The sequence below is a fragment of the Nothoprocta perdicaria genome, unplaced genomic scaffold, assembly GCF_003342845.1.
Source record: "Nothoprocta perdicaria isolate Ctin4 unplaced genomic scaffold, notPer1 scaffold_13, whole genome shotgun sequence".
NCBI classification, from domain to species: domain Eukaryota; kingdom Metazoa; phylum Chordata; class Aves; order Tinamiformes; family Tinamidae; genus Nothoprocta; species Nothoprocta perdicaria.
This window is the reverse complement of record NW_020454427.1, coordinates 4,912,517-4,933,007: the sequence shown is the minus strand read 5'-3', so window position 1 is coordinate 4,933,007 and position 20,491 is coordinate 4,912,517. Positions and strand designations below refer to the sequence as shown.

The window sequence follows — 20,491 nt, the reverse complement described above, 5'->3', positions numbered from 1 at the left end:
GAGGTTGTGCTGTCTCTCTTCAAAACCCGTTCGGATGCTGTCCTGTGCAATGTGCTCTAGGTGACTCTGCTTGTACAGGGCGCTTGGACTAGATGATCCCCAAAGGTCCCTCCCAAACTCAACCATTCTGTGATTCTGTGAGAACAAGAGTCTTCTGAAGCAGTTTCCCAGGCCTTAAGGGGCACTTCCATGTAGTAGCAAATTAAAGTTTTGCTCTCTGTCCATCATTAGTGAAGCACATGGTTACATGGATAATTTCTACTCCATGTGTAGTTCCTAAGGAAAGATGCACCTACATCTTATGCACCCTCCTCAAATGCTTCTGTCTGTAGCCACCCATACAGAGAGTAGGTCACGTAACAGAAATATCAAAATGATAATGCATGATAAGATTACAGAACATCATCTTTATATTAACAAAATAATCATTTTCAAAATCTCTCCTTCTTCTCAGCTCTGAGAGTTTTCATTAATATTTCCTGTTCACACTGGAGACTTGAGGAGGGGGGTTGTTTCCCCACACTTCCGCAAACAAGGTCAACATCTGCCCGTTGTTCAGTCACACTGGCAATCTCTCCAGTCCAAAGCTGGATCACTCACATACTGCTGGAGTCCTTGTGCAATCAGCAGTCCAGCAGGAAAAGAGAAATTGAGCAGCTCATGCATCTTCTAGATGCTACACGACAGGTTGCTGGTTGGCATGAGAGAGTGGGCATATCCCTGAGAGCATCCTGGCTAGGAGGAAGGAGGAGCAAGCCACGCAGAAGTAGACCTTCTTTCAGTAATATTCTCCCATTCATAACAGTGTGTACACTGGTGCAATGAAAATCTAACAGAAATGGAGAGTAAATTCATAATGTAAAGCCACAAAGAAAGCAAAGAGAAGGGCAACTGGCTAAAGTTGTTGCAGAGGGACCACAAGAAGTTCCCAGCCATACAGATAAAAAGGCACATCAGCTTCCATTTCCTAGCCTGCAGGTCTTGTGCTTGCCTTCCTCTTGGCACCAAGAGCCTCCAGATTTTCCAGGACTTCAGAGTCTCCAGGCATCCTCACTACAGGTCCTAATCCCCTGCCAGCTGAGGAGTAGGCAAGGCCCAAAAGGAGTGAAGAACAGCTGTCTGTCTGGACGCCATGTGGGATGTTAGTTAAATCCCTTTGAGAAGACAGTTTCTGTTTTGCTTTTGCTGTGCATCCAACATAGAGGCCTTCATTTTATTTACTCGGTTAGTTAGATTTTATTTCTCCCCTTTTTAAAATCTGCTGGGTACAGTATTTTTTACAGCATTTATTAAATACTGGATGCAGTATTTATCACAGTATTACATTCCCAACACTGCTTGCTGGCCATATTGGCCAGAGTATTGCTACACAATGAACAAGCATAAGCATATTAAAACTGAATTTTCTTACTAAGTTCTGCAGTCTTCCTTACACTATGGAGAGTATAAGGAGATACGCTTTGCTTAAACCTCCATCTGCACTAAGATTCAGCTGTGGGCAGCCCCTTGGGAAGGGATGACCGATGGCAGTAAGCAGAAGGACATAAGGTGCAACAAGCAATTGCAATTTTGCTGAGTGGAATAGCAGTATCTAGCCTATCCTTCACAGTCCTCCAGCAAGAAGTGGTGCAGTAAATATGTGGATGAATGAGGTGGGGACAACACAGATGAGAATATGAAAATTGCACTGTGAATCTTGACAGTGGATGGAAGTCAGCACAGCTTTRGGGAAACTGCAAATGTTGGCCAAATGATGGTAGCAACAGTCCATAATGATCCACAGTTGACCACAAGTATGCTAAGGTGAAATGTGCCTGGCCAGCAAGAGTCTAGATCAGGCAGCAATGACACTCTGTAAATGTAACTATCTTAAACATCTCATCTCTATTTTTTTTTCTTTTTCCCTGAAGGCTACATCATTTCTGCTCAGATGTGGACCTTTCATCGGTAATAGCTGATGCATTTATCAACCATGATAGTTGGTCATGGCTTGCAGGAGTGTGTTGGAACAATYCCCTGGACACTCCATTCCGGGAACAGATTGCATCAAACAGTGTCTTTCCAGGYGTAATCTATGGAAATAATTGACAGYGATCAAGAACAYGGATCTAATACTATGCAGGGTAAGAAGCTACTGGGAGTTAGAGAAAAAAAGACATTTCCTGAGCTTTTTAGAAGAGCACATGTGAGTTCAATCACAGCATCCTTCCATCCTGAACACTGAGGTTCCTATGACTCCTGCTTAATCAGCCATTTCTCAGAAAGCTAAATAGCTTGTCAAATAACTGAAAGATTATCACTTGATCTGAATCTCCTTTTCCCAGAACACTACTAAGTAAGACATTTCTGACTGTACTTTCACAGTGTCCGTTTATCTCCTTAACACCGCAGTAGATAAGGTGCCCAGGCAATCAATTCTAAATCAAAAGGATGTCAAGAAGCACAAGTGAGCCAGAACAGATTCCCACCACTTACTGCGATTGCTGCTTGTCAGTGAGATGGTAAGAAGCACCTCAGCTTTGGTTGCTCTGCACAAATATTCAAAGAATTTCATTTTGTTTTACCGCCTTATAAAAAAGGTAAGAAAAAAGTAGTAAATATCATTTCAGTAAATCTTTTTTTTACTGTATTTTTTGAAGAAATGCCCTTTCTGGTTACTATACACATATCATCTGGGCTCCTTCAAAGTTTGGAAGCTAATGCAAAATAGCTACTGTCACCACAGACTCATGTATAAATCTCACAACTTGAAGGATTGCATTTGTTTTGCTGAGAAATGACCATAGGTCAATGGAAAGTTTCAAGATAAACTAACTCTCRGTATTTTAAACATAGCTTTAGCTAATTCTTATACAAAGACCATGTTGTTCCTTGGTTACTCACTTATTCTATTTCCTCTGCCCCTTTTTTCTGCTAACCCAAGTAAAYCATGTCCCTTTCTTTTTCCTCACATTGGTAAAAAATGCCTTATGCCTTATGTAGACTATTAAATTTCATTGTAAAATGTTCAAAGCTACCCTAATATCATATTTTTATTTTTCAATCAACAATACTATTTCTTTCATAAAACAGACAGTCGTGATCTACATTGACCTCAGGAGCTTTATTTTCTTTTCATGAGTGTTTGCTGACCATATGACTGAGTGTTACAAGATGAAAATATGTTCCTTTTAATTTAATAACATTCTCTTATGAGTTAAGGGATATTGTTTCTGTAACTAGGCATCTGGATGAGACACTGTAAAGGTAATCAGTGTATCACAGCTGATGCACACTGGAGAATCCCTATGTGGCTCTCCAAGTGTTGTTATAGTGTCCTAACAACTTCTTCTCAAAGACGAACAGTTATTACCATCATTCCTGGTTTATGGCTGATTTTGCTGTATACCCAGTTGCAAAATGTCCTATTACTGAATGGAAAAGCAATATATTCTTCATGAATATTTTAACGAAAAGGATATGTTATTTAAGAAAATAAAGACATGAGCTGTTCTTCTAAGTTTCTGTATATGACTGGAGGTTGAATTTAGGAGCAGGCTTGTTCAGGTCTGGCCTAGTACTGCGGCTCCTCTTTTATCCTCTAGCGGCAGTCACAGCAGTGTCCTGCTACAGAAGCAGTGAAGAGCAGGATAAAGCAATTGATTTCCAGCAAACTGCTGAGACAATGTAGTTGGATGCATCTCCACAAATGAATCTGCTGGATGAAGTAAATCTCTAAGCAGTATTTAACACAACTTTCTGGATTTAAGAGCTCTGAATCCTCCCGTGTGTCTTTTTCCCTGCTGGCTGCATTGGGAATGTCCATTTCTGCCCCCTCCATGTGCTCTGTTGCCCTAATAGCTGTACCCTTAATGGTATATGACATACGAGACCAGGTACATCATTGCTGACCTGCCAGCGCACTGCAATGGCTTGTTCAAACGTGTTGTATTAAGAACAATGTAGCATCTTGTGTTTATTATATTGCATATAACAAACATCACTGAAAAGAACAGAATCTTTTCAAAAAGCAGTCTGCACACTGTGTTTAGAGTAGCTGAGTTAATTGTCCTTATCTTGTTGAAACTCATATAATAGCCACTTACTGTCTGCCAAAATCCTCCCTCAAGTGGGAGAATCCTCATGTTAGTAATTGGCCTTGCATTCTGAGTCATTTTTGAATTTTATCTATTTTATTTATCTCCTACCCATTTCAAACTTGCAACATACCCAGTTTCCAGAGGTCTGCTGGCATTCTTGTGGATATTTCCTTTTATAACAATGCAATCTTATACATGGACAATGTTTTGTAATGAGGCAAAATGAAGGATCTCTTTGAATAATTCCTGAGGGAAATGTTTAAAAGTCAACCCTAGTAAGAGCTGGGTTAAACAATAAAGCGCAAGCTGCTCCCTGGATCCTTTACCTTGTCACATGCAGCTTCTGCCAGATTAACCGGAGAGAAGTTTGTGCCCATGTACGAGGCCAGCAAGGAACTTGGGTCGTGTGTGTTCCTGAAGAAGTCCAAGTTACCTAACAAATAAAAACAGACATGCTGTTTCTGAATCCGGGGTACTGATTATCCAGGGTGCAAATGCTCCAAACACACCTACACACTCTGCATGTGCATCTGTGTCCCGGGCACGCTGGCTCCGTCCCTCTGTGGCAGTAGGCCATAGGTAAAGGCCACAGGGAGTTTCCATGGGAGGCCTTTAGTCTAGCAGGAGTGAGTTAAATTACCCCTTTTTGATGTCCTTCAGGCCAACTCAACTTGCTTTCATGTGGTTCCTTCAACTCCCTGCCAAAAGGGGCACATTTCATGTCATTATTCTCTTCTTTGCCTCCCCTGCCCCAGGGTCACGGCTCACCCTGAGCTGGCTCCCCTGCCACGTGGGAGGCCGGTTCATCATCCTAACGTGACAGGCAACTCGACGGCCCAAACCAAAGCAAACAGCGTGAAACGAGCTCCAAACCAAAGCAAACAGCGTGAAACGAGCCCCAAACCAAAGCAAACAGCGTGAAACGAGCTCACTTGTTTTGCAAACACTAAAAGGAGATAAACAGCAAGGCAGAGCATGGGCAGAGGGAACTGCAGAGGGAACGGGAAGCCGTGGCAAGAAGAAGGAGGGATGGCGCCGGCCGGGCTGTCTCGCCTGTRGCTCAGGCAGCGGCGGCGCAGGCCCCGGCGCCACTTGGCCACCATGAGCTGGGCCGCAAAGGAGCTGCGGGCAAAAGACCTTCACACCACGGCAAAGGGTCTGCAAAGGAACCACAACACCGTGAAGCTACCCGGGGGAACATGGGTTGGTTGTGGGAAGAGCCCTGCTCAGAGCCTTCCTTGCAAGGCCTCTTGTTTCTTCCTGTGCCTCCATTACTCCAGTGGGCCTCCCTAGGGCCCTCAGGCAGAGGGAGTTTTAACCGGTGAGAAGCTGGTCTGTATTCGGCTATACAGCTCCTGGAGAGACTCCTGAGAGGAGGATCTGCCGCCCATGTTGATATGCGTGTCCAAAGTCCYTTAATAAATGAACTTGGATTTACAGGATATTCTTTTTTGGTATTTGTATTTCAAAAGGCAGTGATAGTCTGTTTCTGAAGAATTTGTCTTTATCACGTGAAATGTGGCATGAAAACCCTKACAAAAGGGGAAAAAAAATGATCTTCTGAAGGGGTTAAAACACTAGAGTCACACACTGAAACACTGGATGAAAAGAATTTTCAAGCTACAGAGTAAATATGTCTATAATATATTACATTATTACGTACCATTACTGTTAACCTATAATTACCAATTTATAGGTCACATGAATCTCCAGTGTGTAACAGTTGTGTGTTTCTGCGGATACATATATGTTCACATAAATGTATCAGTGTATTTTTCTCTATAGTAAAAAAAACGCATTGTATTCCATTTTTACCTGTAGTCCATTTTGTGGTGGATCTTGCCGGGTATTCCCATTAGAAGGCTGATAATGAAGTCAGGCAATTGTCCCAGATAATGCTGTTTGGATGGTCTGTTTGTTGTTTTAAACAAATAACATACAGTGACCTGTTTTGCTGACCTGAGGGAGAAAGCTTTGTTGCCCAGTCCCCTTTTTRTGCCAGTGCTGAATTAAAAAACATTTGACTTCACCATGTTCATCCCATGATGTCATGTCATTAGAGCCTCTAAGGGTTTTTTTTTGTTTTTTTTTTTWGCTCCATCCCTTATCYCAGACTCAGAGCCGCACTCACACCGGTACCCTTGGCCTTCAATCCATAGTCATCCTCTCTCCTCCAAACCTTCATCCCACACTCTGTGGGATGAGACCCTTATGGGGAGCCCACTGCTGCAGCAGCTAAGCTGGTAGAGCACCAGTTTCAAGTGGATTTCTTCTCTAAATAACAGTAAGTGTCTATAAAGCTGTGTCTGTCTTACAATGCAAATTACAATTAAAAGAGTACACTTGAAAATAAATATTATTGCAAGTATGTATTTTTTTCTTTGAATTTGTCAGTTTTCTTTGAATTTTTATTTCTTTATATCAAAATGCAACATATGGGGAAACATCTTTAGATTAGTAAAATGTAATTTGCAAAATTACAGTAAACCTGTAAAGTCTTCCAGATCTAACATGTTTACCTTTCATAAAATGCAAGTAAAAAATCTAAGAGATTTTGAAGCTTTTGGGTCCTAATGCAGTTGCTGAAATGTTTTTCTGAACACGTGGCAGTTTTAGCTGCATTTTCACATAAATGATTCCACCAGTGTGAGACAGGTGAAGAATTCTGGTAGGATGTTGAGGAACTCTTTGCTTCATAAACACTCTCCTCTGAGGAGTGTCTTAGTTCTGCAGCTATTGATGAATCTGCGGCAGACAAAGCACATTCTCACCAAAGTCTGAAGGCCTTTTTGGGACCCAGAGATGGACTACGACTTGGCTGGACCAAATGACACAAGGCACCAAAGAAAAAKGAAGTATCTCCGAGAATTGGAAAAGTGATTATGCTGTCTTCCAGCTTGACTTACTCATTGTAGATGCTAACATATGCAGTGAATCATACGAGTTGCGACTGCTAAGGAAACATATTTCAAGGTTAGTTAATTATTATTTGATTCTCATAGCACATTTCTGGCCTAAAATGAATTAGTAAAATATTCCTCTGTGAGAGTCTTGCAAAGTCTACACGTTAGGCAGTTCATGCACTGCTATGGACACCATCCAGTGTATTTTCAAATAGAAAATGGTGTCTCCAGCCCTCATTTCAGATCTCAGTCAACTGAGTGGATGGAAGTTTGCAGCACATTTCTTCCCTCTGATGATGTCTCAGAATCTAGGGCATTTGCTGCCTCATAGAAATTTTTGGYGCTGAAAATTATAGATGCAGGCTTGAAAATTATACAAAAAATGATATGAAAAGTGCAAGGTTTATGCAGTTCCTGAAGCCAGTATCACTTTAAGACCTATTGAAATATTTAATCTTCCTTTTTATCTCTTTCTACCAAACATGTTCAAAACATCCTCTCCTATCCAACGACAAACAGAATTTATGGGAGAAAGAGGGACAAAAATAGGCCAAAGCTATGGAGGATGGAGACAGAATGGTCAGGTCAAGGGTTGGCTTATATCCCAGCTCTTCTCACCTATAACCAAAGAGCTGGCTTTAAATATTGTGGTGCTGAGGGACCACAGGACTGGACTGGAGCAACGCTGGGAAGGCTGGAGCCAGTTCAGCTATATCCAGTGCTCCCTTGTTCCCATACAGAAAAATATAAATTCGTATTTTCATGGTGGCTTCAAGAAGCTCGTATTTTGGTTTACATGGAACAGATTAAGCTCACTTTGCTGTCTGCAGACAAGATACAGGATGTGAAGGGAACTTCAGCTGCTCTAGAGCATGGAGCTCTTGCTCACAGAAATTATAATAAACGGCACTGAAACTATAGAGGGCAGATCCCGAGGTAAATAAAATTGAGTGCTTGGGATGCAGCAAGTGCAGCATTTTTCTTTCAGGTATTACCCAWGCTGGGCCAGGGAACAAAGTGAAGAAGAGGCCGCCTCGGCAGAGCCCCCCTTGATGCTTCTGATTTCTGCTGATAAACAAAACCAAAACCAAACCAAAACGGTTTTGAATTGCACCGTGAAAAGGCGAATTGCACCAAAAATGGTGCAATTTCAGAGCAGAACCGCCTCTGCCTGTGTGTGTAAGGGCAGCCGGCAGGGCCGCAGAGGCCTGAGCGGGCCGGGCCCTGGCGCCGGGCCGGGGCTGATGCCGGTGCTGATGCCGGTGCTGATGCCGATGCCGGTGTCGGTACCGCTGTCGGTACCGGTGTCGGTGCCGGTGTCGGTACCGGTGTCGGTGCCGGTGCCGGCGCGGCGGTCCCGGCGCCGCAGGGGAGCGGGGCGGCTGTGGGGAGGCGGAGCCAGGGTGACCTGCGAGCATCCAAACACGGGCACCATACCCGCCTTAAGGGATCCTCCTTTTTCTCTTCCTCCCCGCGCCAGGAAACGCTGGCATAAATATATATTAAAAAAAAAAAAAAAAAAAAAAAAAAAAAAAAAAAAAAAGGCGCTTTTCTGTTCACTCGCCCCCCCGCGGCCGGCGCCAGGTGCGGCGCGGCCTCCCCGCGTGCGGCGGCGCCGCCATGGAGCACATCCGGATGCCCAAGGTGGGTCCCGGCGGCGGGCGGGCACCGGCACCGGCACCGGCACCGGCACCGGGGCTGGCTCCGCAGCGGGGCCCGGTCCCCGCTCCCGCCGGAGCCCGCGGGAGGAGCGGGGTGGGGGCGAGCAGGGGCCCTGCTGGCGACGGCCCCTCCGGGCACCGCGGCCGCGATTTATTCACTCATATATATATGTACACAGATATATATGYGTGTATGTATGCATACATACATACATATATACACACATATATATATAAATTCAGATTGAAAATCCTGTTATCGTAAAAAACAGACCAGAGCAATATGCTGCTTTGAGCAGGAGGAGGATGTACCCTTATTTATTCATTTATTACAATTTTTCACCCCAAAGCAACTCTTTAAAAGTTATTCGTATTTCATCTGTGTATATATATTGTTTGCTATCCATATGCAGGGTGCTGACATGAATTTGAGGTCTCTTCTTGCTCCATCTAGGTCTTTTGGTCTTTAGGTGCTAAACTGGGGCATATTAATAAGCCAGTAATTTACCCCACTGCCTTAGAAACTTTGGTTTATTCGTTTTTTTTTTCCTCTCATTTCGTAAGTATTTAGTTTGCCCTTGTGTGAATGAAGAGTATCATAATTTTGTTATGGGAATATTATGAATCTATTCCACCACAGGCAAGACCACTGCTGAAATGGCCACTGAAAGCTGTTTGAACAGATATCTGTGACTGTCAGCTGAAGAATGTCCAAAACATGAAGGAGGAAAATGGAGAAAATAAATTAATAAGGGGAAAAAAAATGCTTAGAAATAAAGGCTAATATTTGCTGTGAATGGGAGGCCTCCATGAGCTGGCAATGGCARTTTTCCCGTTGCCTTTTCTAGGAGCAGGTCCGTAGGGTTTCACTGTGCRGCGAGAAAGGGCTGTGCTCTGTCAGGGGGCTGGGGAAGGCGCCGCGCTGGTGACTCCGGACTGTTGCTCCGGATGGGAATCCTGCTCAGCGGGAGAGGATTCCGCAGTCCCAGTTCCCAGCATTTCCTCACGCTGCTGTCAGGAGCTACGATAAAGTCATCTCTGAATCAGTAGAACAGGACAGGCAGTGCATTCTTAAAGGCAGAATCCCTTTAAGGGTATAAACCTACAGAGCACGGAATCATTTAAAATCCAACACATAATCTTAAAAAAACCCAGACCTTAAACATCAAGTCAGTAGCAGAAATAGAAACCAAGTTTTCCAACAGTTACTTTAGTCTGCCCAGCTGACAAAACTGCTTTTCTCCATTATTTTTCATTTGTATTCCTTAATCTGACAATCAATAGTTAAATGCCTATCACAGTATTTTATCTGCAGAATGCCATTGCTCTTTAATATTCTATCAATGTTRTTGTTAGAATGCAGAATGCACATATGGTGCGTGTTTATGCCTACATAAAGATGCAGTAATGATGTTTTTGCAAGGTAAATGTCACCCTGTGCCAGAAGGTTATAATTAGAGTGCGTTTAAGAGCAGCTAACAGTTACTCATTGCTAAATAACATTGTATGTAACTGCAATGATCTTGTAAAAACAATAAATGAATAAAGCCCCTCTCTGCCATTAGTATGGATCCAGTGTTGAGATAGTCTAGGATTACTGCCAGAACCTGCAATGTTCACTAAATTCACATAACCTTCCAAAATATATGAGCAGTATGTCAGTRTAGACTAAAAGCCTGTCTTGTTAACACGTGTAGAGAAGCTCCTGGCCATGGCCAGGCTGATGGATAATGAGCTCTGAAGAGGGGTTTTCTTCAAGGAGGGACCTCATGCACTGGTGTTAATCACTTTATTTACCCATGTTCTATATTACTGGCTTTTATACACTGGCAGCAAGCCTACTGGACACCATCTAAGAAAGGATATGTCGGATTTTTCCCCGGAGTAAAGACCGGCTTCAGTGGARCCAGGCCAGAAATTCATTTGGCTCAGTGTTTCTTGTTAACACAGTCCTTGGGAGGGTTTGGGTTGCTCTCATGCTTTCATTTCTGTGTTGTTAAAGCAAGCTATCTGCTTTCTAGGATCCCTCTCAGGGAGAATTTAGGATATACTCCCATGTCTCAAAAAAGACAATTCCTTTTGTTTTACACTTACTTTCCTTTACATAATTCTTACCTTTCATTCAAAACTCTTTATAAAATGAACTGATTTTCCCAGTGTCTCTATGAGGAAACAGTTTGCACCCATGTGAACCTGGGCAGGACCAGACCCTGTGTGGCCTGGGCTGTTTTCTCCTCCTGCCCTGCTGGGTGGTGGCGTCTTCAAGCCATCATTTCTACCATTGCTTTCTGCTTGCCTCCTGTTGAGACAGCAGGGGATACTGAGGTTAAGCCTTCCATGTCTGGGTTGCAATTTGGGGTGGAAAGCTCTATTTTGCTTCAGTGGAGTGGCAAGGGGGCAGGAGTGCAGAGGCAACGGTGGGATCTGAGCGGGAATGTGCGCTGGAGGCTTCCCCTCGTACCCCGGGGAAAGGACAGGCACAGGCATCCAGGTCGAAAATCCCCCCAAAGTCTCAACTTCCAAACCACAAAATTAGGCTAGCTAACCCAATTACCAGCAGAAAAAAAGAAAGGGAAAAAAAGAAAGGAAAAAAAAGGAATTTTTTTTGTTAAAATGTCCAAGGTTTTAGAAGTTACTCAATAGGTGCATTTCATCAGCAATAGTCATCTAACATCATCATGATTAAGAAGTGCTGACCTTATTTTGGGGCTAGACACTTCATATGATTTTCAGAGATATCATTCAATTTAACTGGTTATATTCAAAGCAATGGATTACAATATCTGCCCTAGTTCTTCCAGACTTTTGTCTCCAATTTTGTGCATCATTCAATTTTACTTGTGAATAACCATAGCTACAGGAATTGCATATTCAGTGTGCAGTTAGTTTTCCTTAGGTCTCATTTATTGCATCTTTGTGCTCAGGAACTTTCATCACCAATGACAAATTTAGTGTAGATGAGATTTGCAATATCCTGTGCTAAAATGTGGATAAAATGATTAAATTGGAATCAGAACTGCAGAGAGTATCTAGGTGGGTTTAAAATCTTGGTTTGAAATTTGCTCCTAAAATACTGGTTTTGAATTAGTTTAGAGTCAACAAGGGACTTGCTTATTAATGTCAGTTTGGATTTAAACTGAATCTTGTAACAGTCATTATTCTTAAAAGATTTAGTCAGAATATGCCCAAACCATCATGTAAATCATGGTTATTGTGCATTCATGCTACCCCTTTAGTTCAACTCCAACTCAGTTTAAAGGTAGTTTGTTTTCTTTTTTTTTTCTAACATAGCTAAGAGAATTTGGGCTTTTCAAACATGCAGCAATATTTGATTGGAAGTCGGGACCACAGCCTGTTACAGGACAGATCACAAACTTCTATAATTGGTATTTATGGTTTACCTCACACACAGATCRTATTTTCTAAAGCTAACTTGACTGACTTACAATCCAGCTGGAAAATTCCCTTCTCAATCTCATTTTTCTTATCAACTTTATGCTATAAGCCACTTAGCGTGTCTTTTTGGAACAGTACTGGAGGAGATCCAAGGCTGCCTTTGATTTGGGTGGGTTTCAAGATAGCCTCGTGATCAGTGAAATTAAATTAGCACCTGCTAAAAAGAAATGTTGCTGTGCAATTCCAGGGGATCACGTAGCCAACTTTCTCTTCTTGTCTTTGCCTTCCTCCTCTCCCACGCTATGGTTTTAGTTGGGCTCATCCCCACTGTGTGTATGTGAAGGCCACGCAGTGGTTTTGCTGTGCTGCATTAGAGGGCTTTGGCTGTGGTTTAATTTCCTGAGCAGTATTTCTTTCCTCTTCTTCACCCATTTGGATGTTTCGTTTCTTTTTCCCAGGCTTATCATGTTATCGTGTTGCTATTTTCCTTCTTTGAGAGTGTTTCTGCTGGACTCCACTTGCTTTCCATCCCGAAGCTCTYGCGTTTATTTCTGTCTGGAACTCACGAGGAACATTTCAATCACGTTGCTTCAAACTGGCACATTCTTTTCTGCCAGACCAAAATGAGTCACAGAAACTATTGCTGTAGGTGACGTCCTGCCAGCTCATAAGCAGGATGCTGATGTAAAACAGCCAGCTTTCCCGTCTGTTGGGAGGCTTTTGGGAATCTGCAAACTGTTCTCCCTTCACATCACCCACTAAGTTAGAGACTGGGGTTTTGGAGCTCCAGAGTCCTCAGGCAGGGATCCAGCCTGGAGCCCTAACCGGAGCCTGCTCCTGCTTCCAGGATCCGTGAGGTTGAAGCTCTTGTGACCCAAACGGGAGCAGCTGGGAGCTGTGGGAGACTCGTGTTCAGTTGTGGAGTTGGGAGCTTTGGATACTTCCATGGAGCCATGATCCGCCTGGCAAGATGTTTCTATCCTGAAACTTGGGCACTGATGGAGCCAGTGATCCTAATCCGAAAGTCACTGAAAGCAGTGAAAGAATCCCACTGCCTTTAAGAGGCTATGAATACTGCATTTTAGCTTCTGTGGTTTGGGGTCTATTTTCACTTGATTCTCTCTGTTTTACGTGATCTTTTTTAAAGTTTTAAGTTTTTGGTCTAGAAGGGGGAAAAAGGGGACTTTTATTCTGAATGCCTTTTCACTTGTGAAATTTCGTTTTTATACATATACATGTTTCCAATATGCACTTTATCTCAGCTTTGGCTATAGTGTTAAAACAAAATAACTGCTTCTCTGAATATGAATATGAATGAATATGAAATRCTTTCCCACATATGGGAGTGAGAAGCCACCTTCTCCCCTGTGAGGTCCCCAATATAACTCACAGTATTAATGGAAAAGATAGTTTAATTCCTTAGATTTCTAGCTATTGTTTTTTCCTAGTTTACTTTGCTATTCTGAATTGCTTTATAAAGTCCATGATATTTCCTAAGTATTTCCTAATCTTGARCTGGGCAGATCTCTTCTTGACTTTTTTTATGGTGTGACTTTTTTATATGGACTTCCATATTTTCAATAATGTGATCTTTAGTAATGAGTTAGTTGGATAAAGTCATAAGATAAGCTCTAGAAACATGAATAGCTGCAAATTTTCATTTGCTGTCTTGGTACCCATGTCAAATCTGGTAATTATGAAATTTGTTGCACTTAAAAAATGATGCTGAAAATCATTAAAATGGCCTGTCTGCGGTGCATTCTTTGATTTGTGTTTATGCACAGTTGAGGAGCCTGAGGTTGGAGTGGAGGATTTGGGAGGCTGGGCTTTGGAGTGGTCAAGGCGGGAATCTCTGGGCCTGCGGAATATCCTCTTTGAAAGAGAAAATCTTCACCATCGYTTTCTGCTGTGCATGGTAGTTCTGCTCTAAAATAGACAGCTGAAGTGTGCATAGTTTTGAAGATATAAGGAGTTTTGGCAAGTGTTTTAAGATTTACAGAGATGAGGAAGGTCTTTTTATCCTAAGTTAAGGCTATTTAGATATCAGGTTGAAGTGACTGAACAGAAAACTTAAGAAGTTCTTCCACTGGGGAGGAGAGCTGTGTGTTACAGCGTTGACACCGTATTGTCATGCTATATACATTTGCACTCCCTGCATTTGTTATACAACACCGTTTTTCTTGAATATTTTCAAGTGTTAAAATATATCAGTGTCGAAGCATGACACTGAGCATAAGGTGTCTTCATTTCAATTTAATCATTTTGGTGTACACAGGCCTTGTTGGCTTTGGGTCTTTCTTTTGACCTGCGCTACAGATTGTGCATTATTTTACTGCTCTTGGGAACGCTTTTAAAACAAGAAAAAATAAAACAGCCTCATGCATCAGCTGCACTTTTCATGATTCTTATGAAGCAGACTGGAAACCACATTAAACGGCAACATCAGTTGACAACTCAGCTTCCCTTTATTCTTGCTCCAAGATTACACAAACAGATCACTTACTGTATATTGCCTTTAATGAGCACAGCTTCGTGCCGTCTTTGTGCCAAAAACAGGGGAAAGAAACGAGAAGATACCAGCGTTTGCTCGTTCGCCTGTTGGATTCTTTTCCCTGCTGGCTGCGCGCGGATGGCTGGGTCACCCTGGGTGAAGCAAGAGCAAGCTCAGCTCTTCCCCTTGGCTTGGGCTCCTTTTTCCTCACCAGGCTCCTCCCTTGGCCGCGAGCCCTTCCCTGCACTGGTGCGTCCTCACGTTCTCAGCCTCCAAGAGCCACTGCAGCACCCTCCACCCGCTGCACAGTCACGTGCCAGGGTACTTAAGCTGGTCCTTATGCGTGATGCAATCCAAAATCTTGTTTAACGGGAAAATTGGAAGGTAGAGGCCACTTGATGTCAGTAGTACGTTCACCGACAGTTGTGGCCTCCAGGAGCAGAGATGTGGAGAATTTCATGACTGAGGTTTCTCTGAGGCCTATTTTTTTTCCTGTCTTACCCATCTGCCATACAGCTTTTCTCTCCTCTTCCCACTCAAGTCTACGCCCACAAGCAAAGCTGATCCTTCATTTATCAGAAAGCACTTCTCCATRTGAAATCACAAGCAGCATGAAAAGTAGTATTTTCTGCATTTTTAAAGATATTTGAATAGATCTTTATTCTCACTTTTCCAGTGCATGCACATCCCATATTCAAGAAGCATTTAAAAACRTGCCATGCCAGAAAGTCAAAATCTATGAGGGCACAGGGGTATTTTTAAGAGAACATTTTGGCATGCCAGCCTTTCCTAACACTTACAGGTCGCATCTTTGCCATTCTTCCCTAGGTGGGAGCCCCAGTGAAACTGGTGGGAGTTGTGCCTGAGTAAAGCTTTGGCCCATGCTTTTCCCTAATATGACATCTTTTTTTGAATGACCTCATGGCAATCTTGTTCATAAGTCATTTGTTATGTTTATTTTCCGAGCAAAAAGTGCCTTCCATCTGTTCTTAATTTGTGTTCCCTTTAACTTCTATTTTTGCCTCCTTTTTTTTCCCTTTTTTTTTTTTTTTTTTTTCCCCTCATCTGTGTTGCATTGAAAATTGAGTTTCAGGCCAGCTTTATTCATCCCCATGTAAGGGGCTGTAATCATTGAAATAAATCTCTTGGCACTCTTTTCTTTAAGCCTAGACAACCACGGTCATCCGGCAAAAACAAATGGTGGGAGCAAGAGCTTCAAATAAGCCATTAAAGCCTTTGCTTAGATGCTGCTCTGCAGACRGGCTTGGTTAGTGCTTTCCTTTTGGCTCTTTGAGCACGTCCAGCKCTCAGCCTCACAGGCTGGTTTGGCTCCTTCTTATTCTTCATTTATTTTCTGCTCTGATCTCTCTCGGCAGCTGCTTGTTTCAGGCCCAGTGCCTGTGCCTGGTGTGGATGCTTTTTCCTCAGTTTTCACAAGTTAGGTTCTCCAATAAAATCTGCAGTAGTTCTGGTTTCAAAAATGCAGTAGGAGGCGAATTCGGACAGGTCCTTTTTTCTGATGCTGATTGGTTGGTTGGTTGGTTTTGTTGTTCTTAATGTTCATTTCCCACTGAGCTGTAAGTTTTTGAAAGTTTTTTGTAAGTTTTGAAAGTTTGGGCTTCTTCCAAAGCACCGTTGCACCCTACGTTYCTCTCCTGTGGTAATTATTGTACTTTTCCCCTAAACCACTTACAGACACTGTTTGACTTTGCTTTCTTTTTCTGAAGGGTGAGGAAGGAGAAAGAAGTCTCCTTCTCAGATTCCTGTAATCAATAGAGTGAAATCTAGCTGGCTTTCTTTTCCTTTATTTTGCTGTTTTTCTGCACCTAGGTGAAAGACACCGCTTTTCCACAAGGTTTGATACCCTGGAAGCTAGACAGCAGAGCCCCAGGTGGGTCATGGCTGAAACCCGTGTGTGTCACCCTGAGGTTGTGCAGGGAGATTTCAGAACCAGCTCCTGGGAGCTCAGAGACCCTATTGCTCCTGAAGCCGAGTTACTGTAAATCAGAGTTTAGCAGAGAACAGCCAAGGGTGGCAGTGCCAATGGCTGGTACAGGTCTGAATTCCCATCACGTGTGTGAATTAAAGGAGGCTCCTCTCAGACTCATGAGTTTTCATAGACCACTGCACGGTGTAACTGCTTCCAAGCTCTCAGCAAGCTCTATATTAAATTCAGTTAGGAAATTTCAACAACAGGTTCAGCCTATAAAAATATCTCTTCACGTTATTCAGAAATGTAATACTGGTACAGAATAAAGCGTCTTACCAGGTTAAAAAAGTATTAGAATGGTRTGGACCTGTGGTTTGCACCCGTATTACAGTTACAGCAGCAATCCAGCACTGTGGTTTTGAATCCATTTAGAGTTTAGACTTCAGCTGTTCCTGAGGAGCTCCTGAGGCAAATTATTAGTAAATATGTTTTGAAACAGATTGGAAACAGATTTGCCAGTGGAAGAGCAGCTTTTTRTCTTGGAGAAAACATAGGGTCACATCTCATAGGTCAACTGTGCTGCAAAAGCATAACCTCTCTACAGATAGAAATTAAAATTAAAAAGAGGAAAAATAAAACTGAAGTACTGCAGGGATATAGTGATGGGAGAAATACAGTATTGGGACTCTARTACTGGCTGTGCTTCCTAAATGGAGGTGGTCCATGTGAAAAGCTGAAGAAGATCAAACGGGGCATGAAGGCAGGAAATGCAATAGCAGCAGGGGACATCATTTAACTAAAGGAGAATGGGTAAATGTGCCAGGGAAATTGATGCTTAATAAAATGTTAGGTATCATATGTAAATGATTGACTATGCAGAGGCTCTTTGGTTATTTTATAAGAACAAAAATAATTCTCGACTTGGTCTTAAGCAGTCCTGGAAGAGAGGATAGAAAGACCTGGTTCAAAATACAGCTACTAAAGAACTTCTGTGTAATGATTCTGTGTTCCTGAAATAGCAAAAAAAAAAAAAAAAAGAAAAGAAAAAAAAAGGTGGGGGGGAAATCTCCCATGGCAATATTTAACTTCAAAGAGGGAACTACATGAAAATGTGAAAACTGTTTGAAAAGAAGGGGAGCCAAAAATTAAAATGTTTACAGAAGTCATGAAGATTGTTTAAATATGAGCCAAATTCCAGAAAAAGACTTTAGAAGACCAAAAAAAGGTTTGCATAGCTAAACAGCAGGGAGAAGGAGTAAGAGGATGTCTCTTATTAAAAAAGTCTTCTTTTATTCTAAATAAAAGGGCTTCCTTCAAGTTCAAGTTATGTCTAAATGAGGAATATAAAAATGAACATAAACAAGTTAAATATATAAACATGATAAGGCAGGCCAAAAGAGATTTGGAAGAACAACCTGATAAAAGCATAAAAACTTGTCAAATAATGTCTTTTTCAAGCACAGGCAGAATCCTGACAGAAAACCTATAGGACCAGTAAATGATCAAAGTAGCAAAGGTAATTAGGGAAGTTTATGGTTTTCTATAAAGAACTTATCGGGAGATTTGTCACCAAGAAACTTCTAGTAGAAGGGATTTCAGAAGCAGTGCATCATTATGTAAAGAACAGTAAAGCAAATTACCAGGAGCGGAGGTAGGTTAAAAGAACTAAAYTGTCATGTGGAATTGTCACGTGGATAGCCGTGGTGTGCAGCCTGGTGCTTGCTAGTGTCCCAATCCTGAAGAAAGGGAGGTAGCCAATATGATACCTGATCTGAGAACACTGGTAGAAGCTGCAGCCCTCCCCTACATTCCCTTCCTTTTCCCTCCCTTCTGTATAATCCAATATAAACCAATATTCTTCTATATAAACCAATAAATAATGGTTTAAGTATGATATAAGGGGGAAGAATCACAGGGTTTCTCCAGAGGAGCACAGAACCTTTGAAGTTGCTCTGAAGAAGCCACTGAACCAGGGAGATCCAGTTGATAGAGGCTAGTTTGGTCTTCCAGACTCATCTGAGCGTGGTCTCTGTCACAGACATGCAAGGACTTGGAGACACCTCAGTGTGATGGGGTATGCGTGAAGGGTCTCTCATTATTAACTCTCATTATTAGTCAAAAGGTAAGAAACAAGTAGCATGAACCTCTGAACTGACCCTGTGCAGCTATTGCAGGTGTTTTTGAAAGAAATGGGAATTAGAGGGTACTTCTTATGGCAACTTTACTCACACTAACTTTTACTAAAAAGAAATCCAGAGTCCTGTTTGTTAGCGCTGCTGGGTCCTGGGGTCTGGCTGAAATTCAGCCCTSAGGCCGTGTCGGGCTGGACGAACGTCTGCCTGCCTTGGGTTTCGTGCCGTGAATGACCTCAGCCTGTTGGGTGGCACACGGGAGTGACGACTTCCCCGAGCACCGAGCAGAGCCCGCACGGCACAGCCTGGACCGCAGTGGAGGCACCAGCTCTGTGCAGGCAAACCTCATCTTTACGATTTTGTCTGCGGGTTMTCTTTAGAGTTTGCACAGTGTCCCGGTCTTTGTCTTTGTACCTCCTCTTTTGCGAGTTACTGAGTGTTTTCTGGGTTTATGCTGTGTTTCCTCCATTCCTCCTCATCCCGGTATGTGACCTCTGAAGTAGATGGTCCTGGGAAAAGCCTTTATTCTGCTTTCTAGCAGCTTCGTTTCTGTTTAAAAAAGATTATAACTGGCCTTTAGGGAGAAGACTCGGTTTTACTAGTTGTTTGATTTTAAGCATTCTGCTACCAAGCTGCCTCGCTTTGCGTTAAAGACTTTAAAAAAGTGGTGCAATGTGTTGGGTATTCCCATAGTAATCACCACAGCTGAGATGCTGGCATCCTTCTGGTTGTCCTGTGTTTTCAGAGAATTACTAAGAATTGCTTCTGTGGAGGTTTGAGAGTACCTATCCAGTGCTACGTCCCACCTCTGAGAGCATTTGAGAAAGTTATTGTCAATTTAATGTGGATTCTCTGTGTTGTTTATTTCATTTTTATAAAATAAACTTTATTTTTTATTTTTATTTATTTGTGCTTGTTGACTTCAGCTCCGGTTTCCAAGAAGTTGGTGTGAACTTGTATTTAATTGAATGGAAAAATGATGTGGTTGTGTTTTTCCCACTCCCTTCTACTGCTTGCAATTTTGGAGCAACATTGAAGTCAATCCATGAACTTCAAACACCAGCAGGGTCCCTTTGGATCTAGTGGGAGCGTATCTCTCGGGCAGTTATCAGGCCGCAGTCCTACATATGGCAGGAAATCCCAAAGGGCCAGTGAGTCCTGAGTGAAAAGAGGATGCAAGGAAGAGGAGCCAGTGCCTTGCAGATGTCCTGCAGCCCCGGGCCCATCAGTGTCCCAGCGCGGTGCTGCTGCCTCAAGGAAGGCACGTGTTCTGCTACCACTGCAGCGCCACAAAACCAGAAGGGGACGTTTGGATAGCCCACTATGAGGCAGATGTTACTATAGGAACTTCCCRGGTTCGACTTGCTTGCACCAGGCATGTTTTTAGGAAAAAAAAATGCTAGTTTCGTTTTCAAAATGGCTGCAATAGGAAACCCGCTAGTGCCTAATAGGAAACCTCAGTGACTAATTATTGACTGTTTTAGCCATTTTTTACTCCATTTCATATGTACTGTGTTGATTTTTTTTATCCTTCTAGTCCTTCAGTCAAAAATGCCATATGCCGTCAGATCAAGTGCCCGTGGCACATACTGTACACAAAAGATTAATGGTGCACAAGCTACAAAGCCATCTACCTGAGGATTAATGAGGTGTTCTGGATTCACCTATTGGCAACAGTGCAGCACAAGGACAAGGCCCATTTTACATCCAGCGAGGTGAAGCCTCACTCTGCTTAGCCCTTGGTTCCCATTAAGATTGGCTGAAGTCACAGGGTCTTAGTTGCTGAGGTCAAAGGAGGAGCTCAAGACAGAAGTGGTCTTTGGAGTGGGACATCCTTTGCTAGCAGATTTTTGGCTGCAGAATTAGCCCCACAGGAAGAAGGGAAGGTGAAGGGAGATC

General features: G+C 42.7%; 1 protein-coding gene across 1 annotated transcript in view; it reads left to right on the top strand.

Moving 5' to 3' along the window:
- The first annotated feature begins 6,906 nt into the window (after positions 1 to 6,906).
- MTMR7 (myotubularin related protein 7) overlaps positions 6,907 to 20,491 on the top strand; it is a 38,226-nt gene continuing 24,641 nt past the window's right edge. The window contains exons 1-2 of the mRNA XM_026033638.1: positions 6,907 to 7,052; positions 7,971 to 8,304. Of these exons, the coding sequence (XP_025889423.1) occupies positions 6,907 to 7,052; positions 7,971 to 8,304 (480 nt within the window). The remainder of the gene's footprint in view (positions 7,053 to 7,970; positions 8,305 to 20,491) is intronic.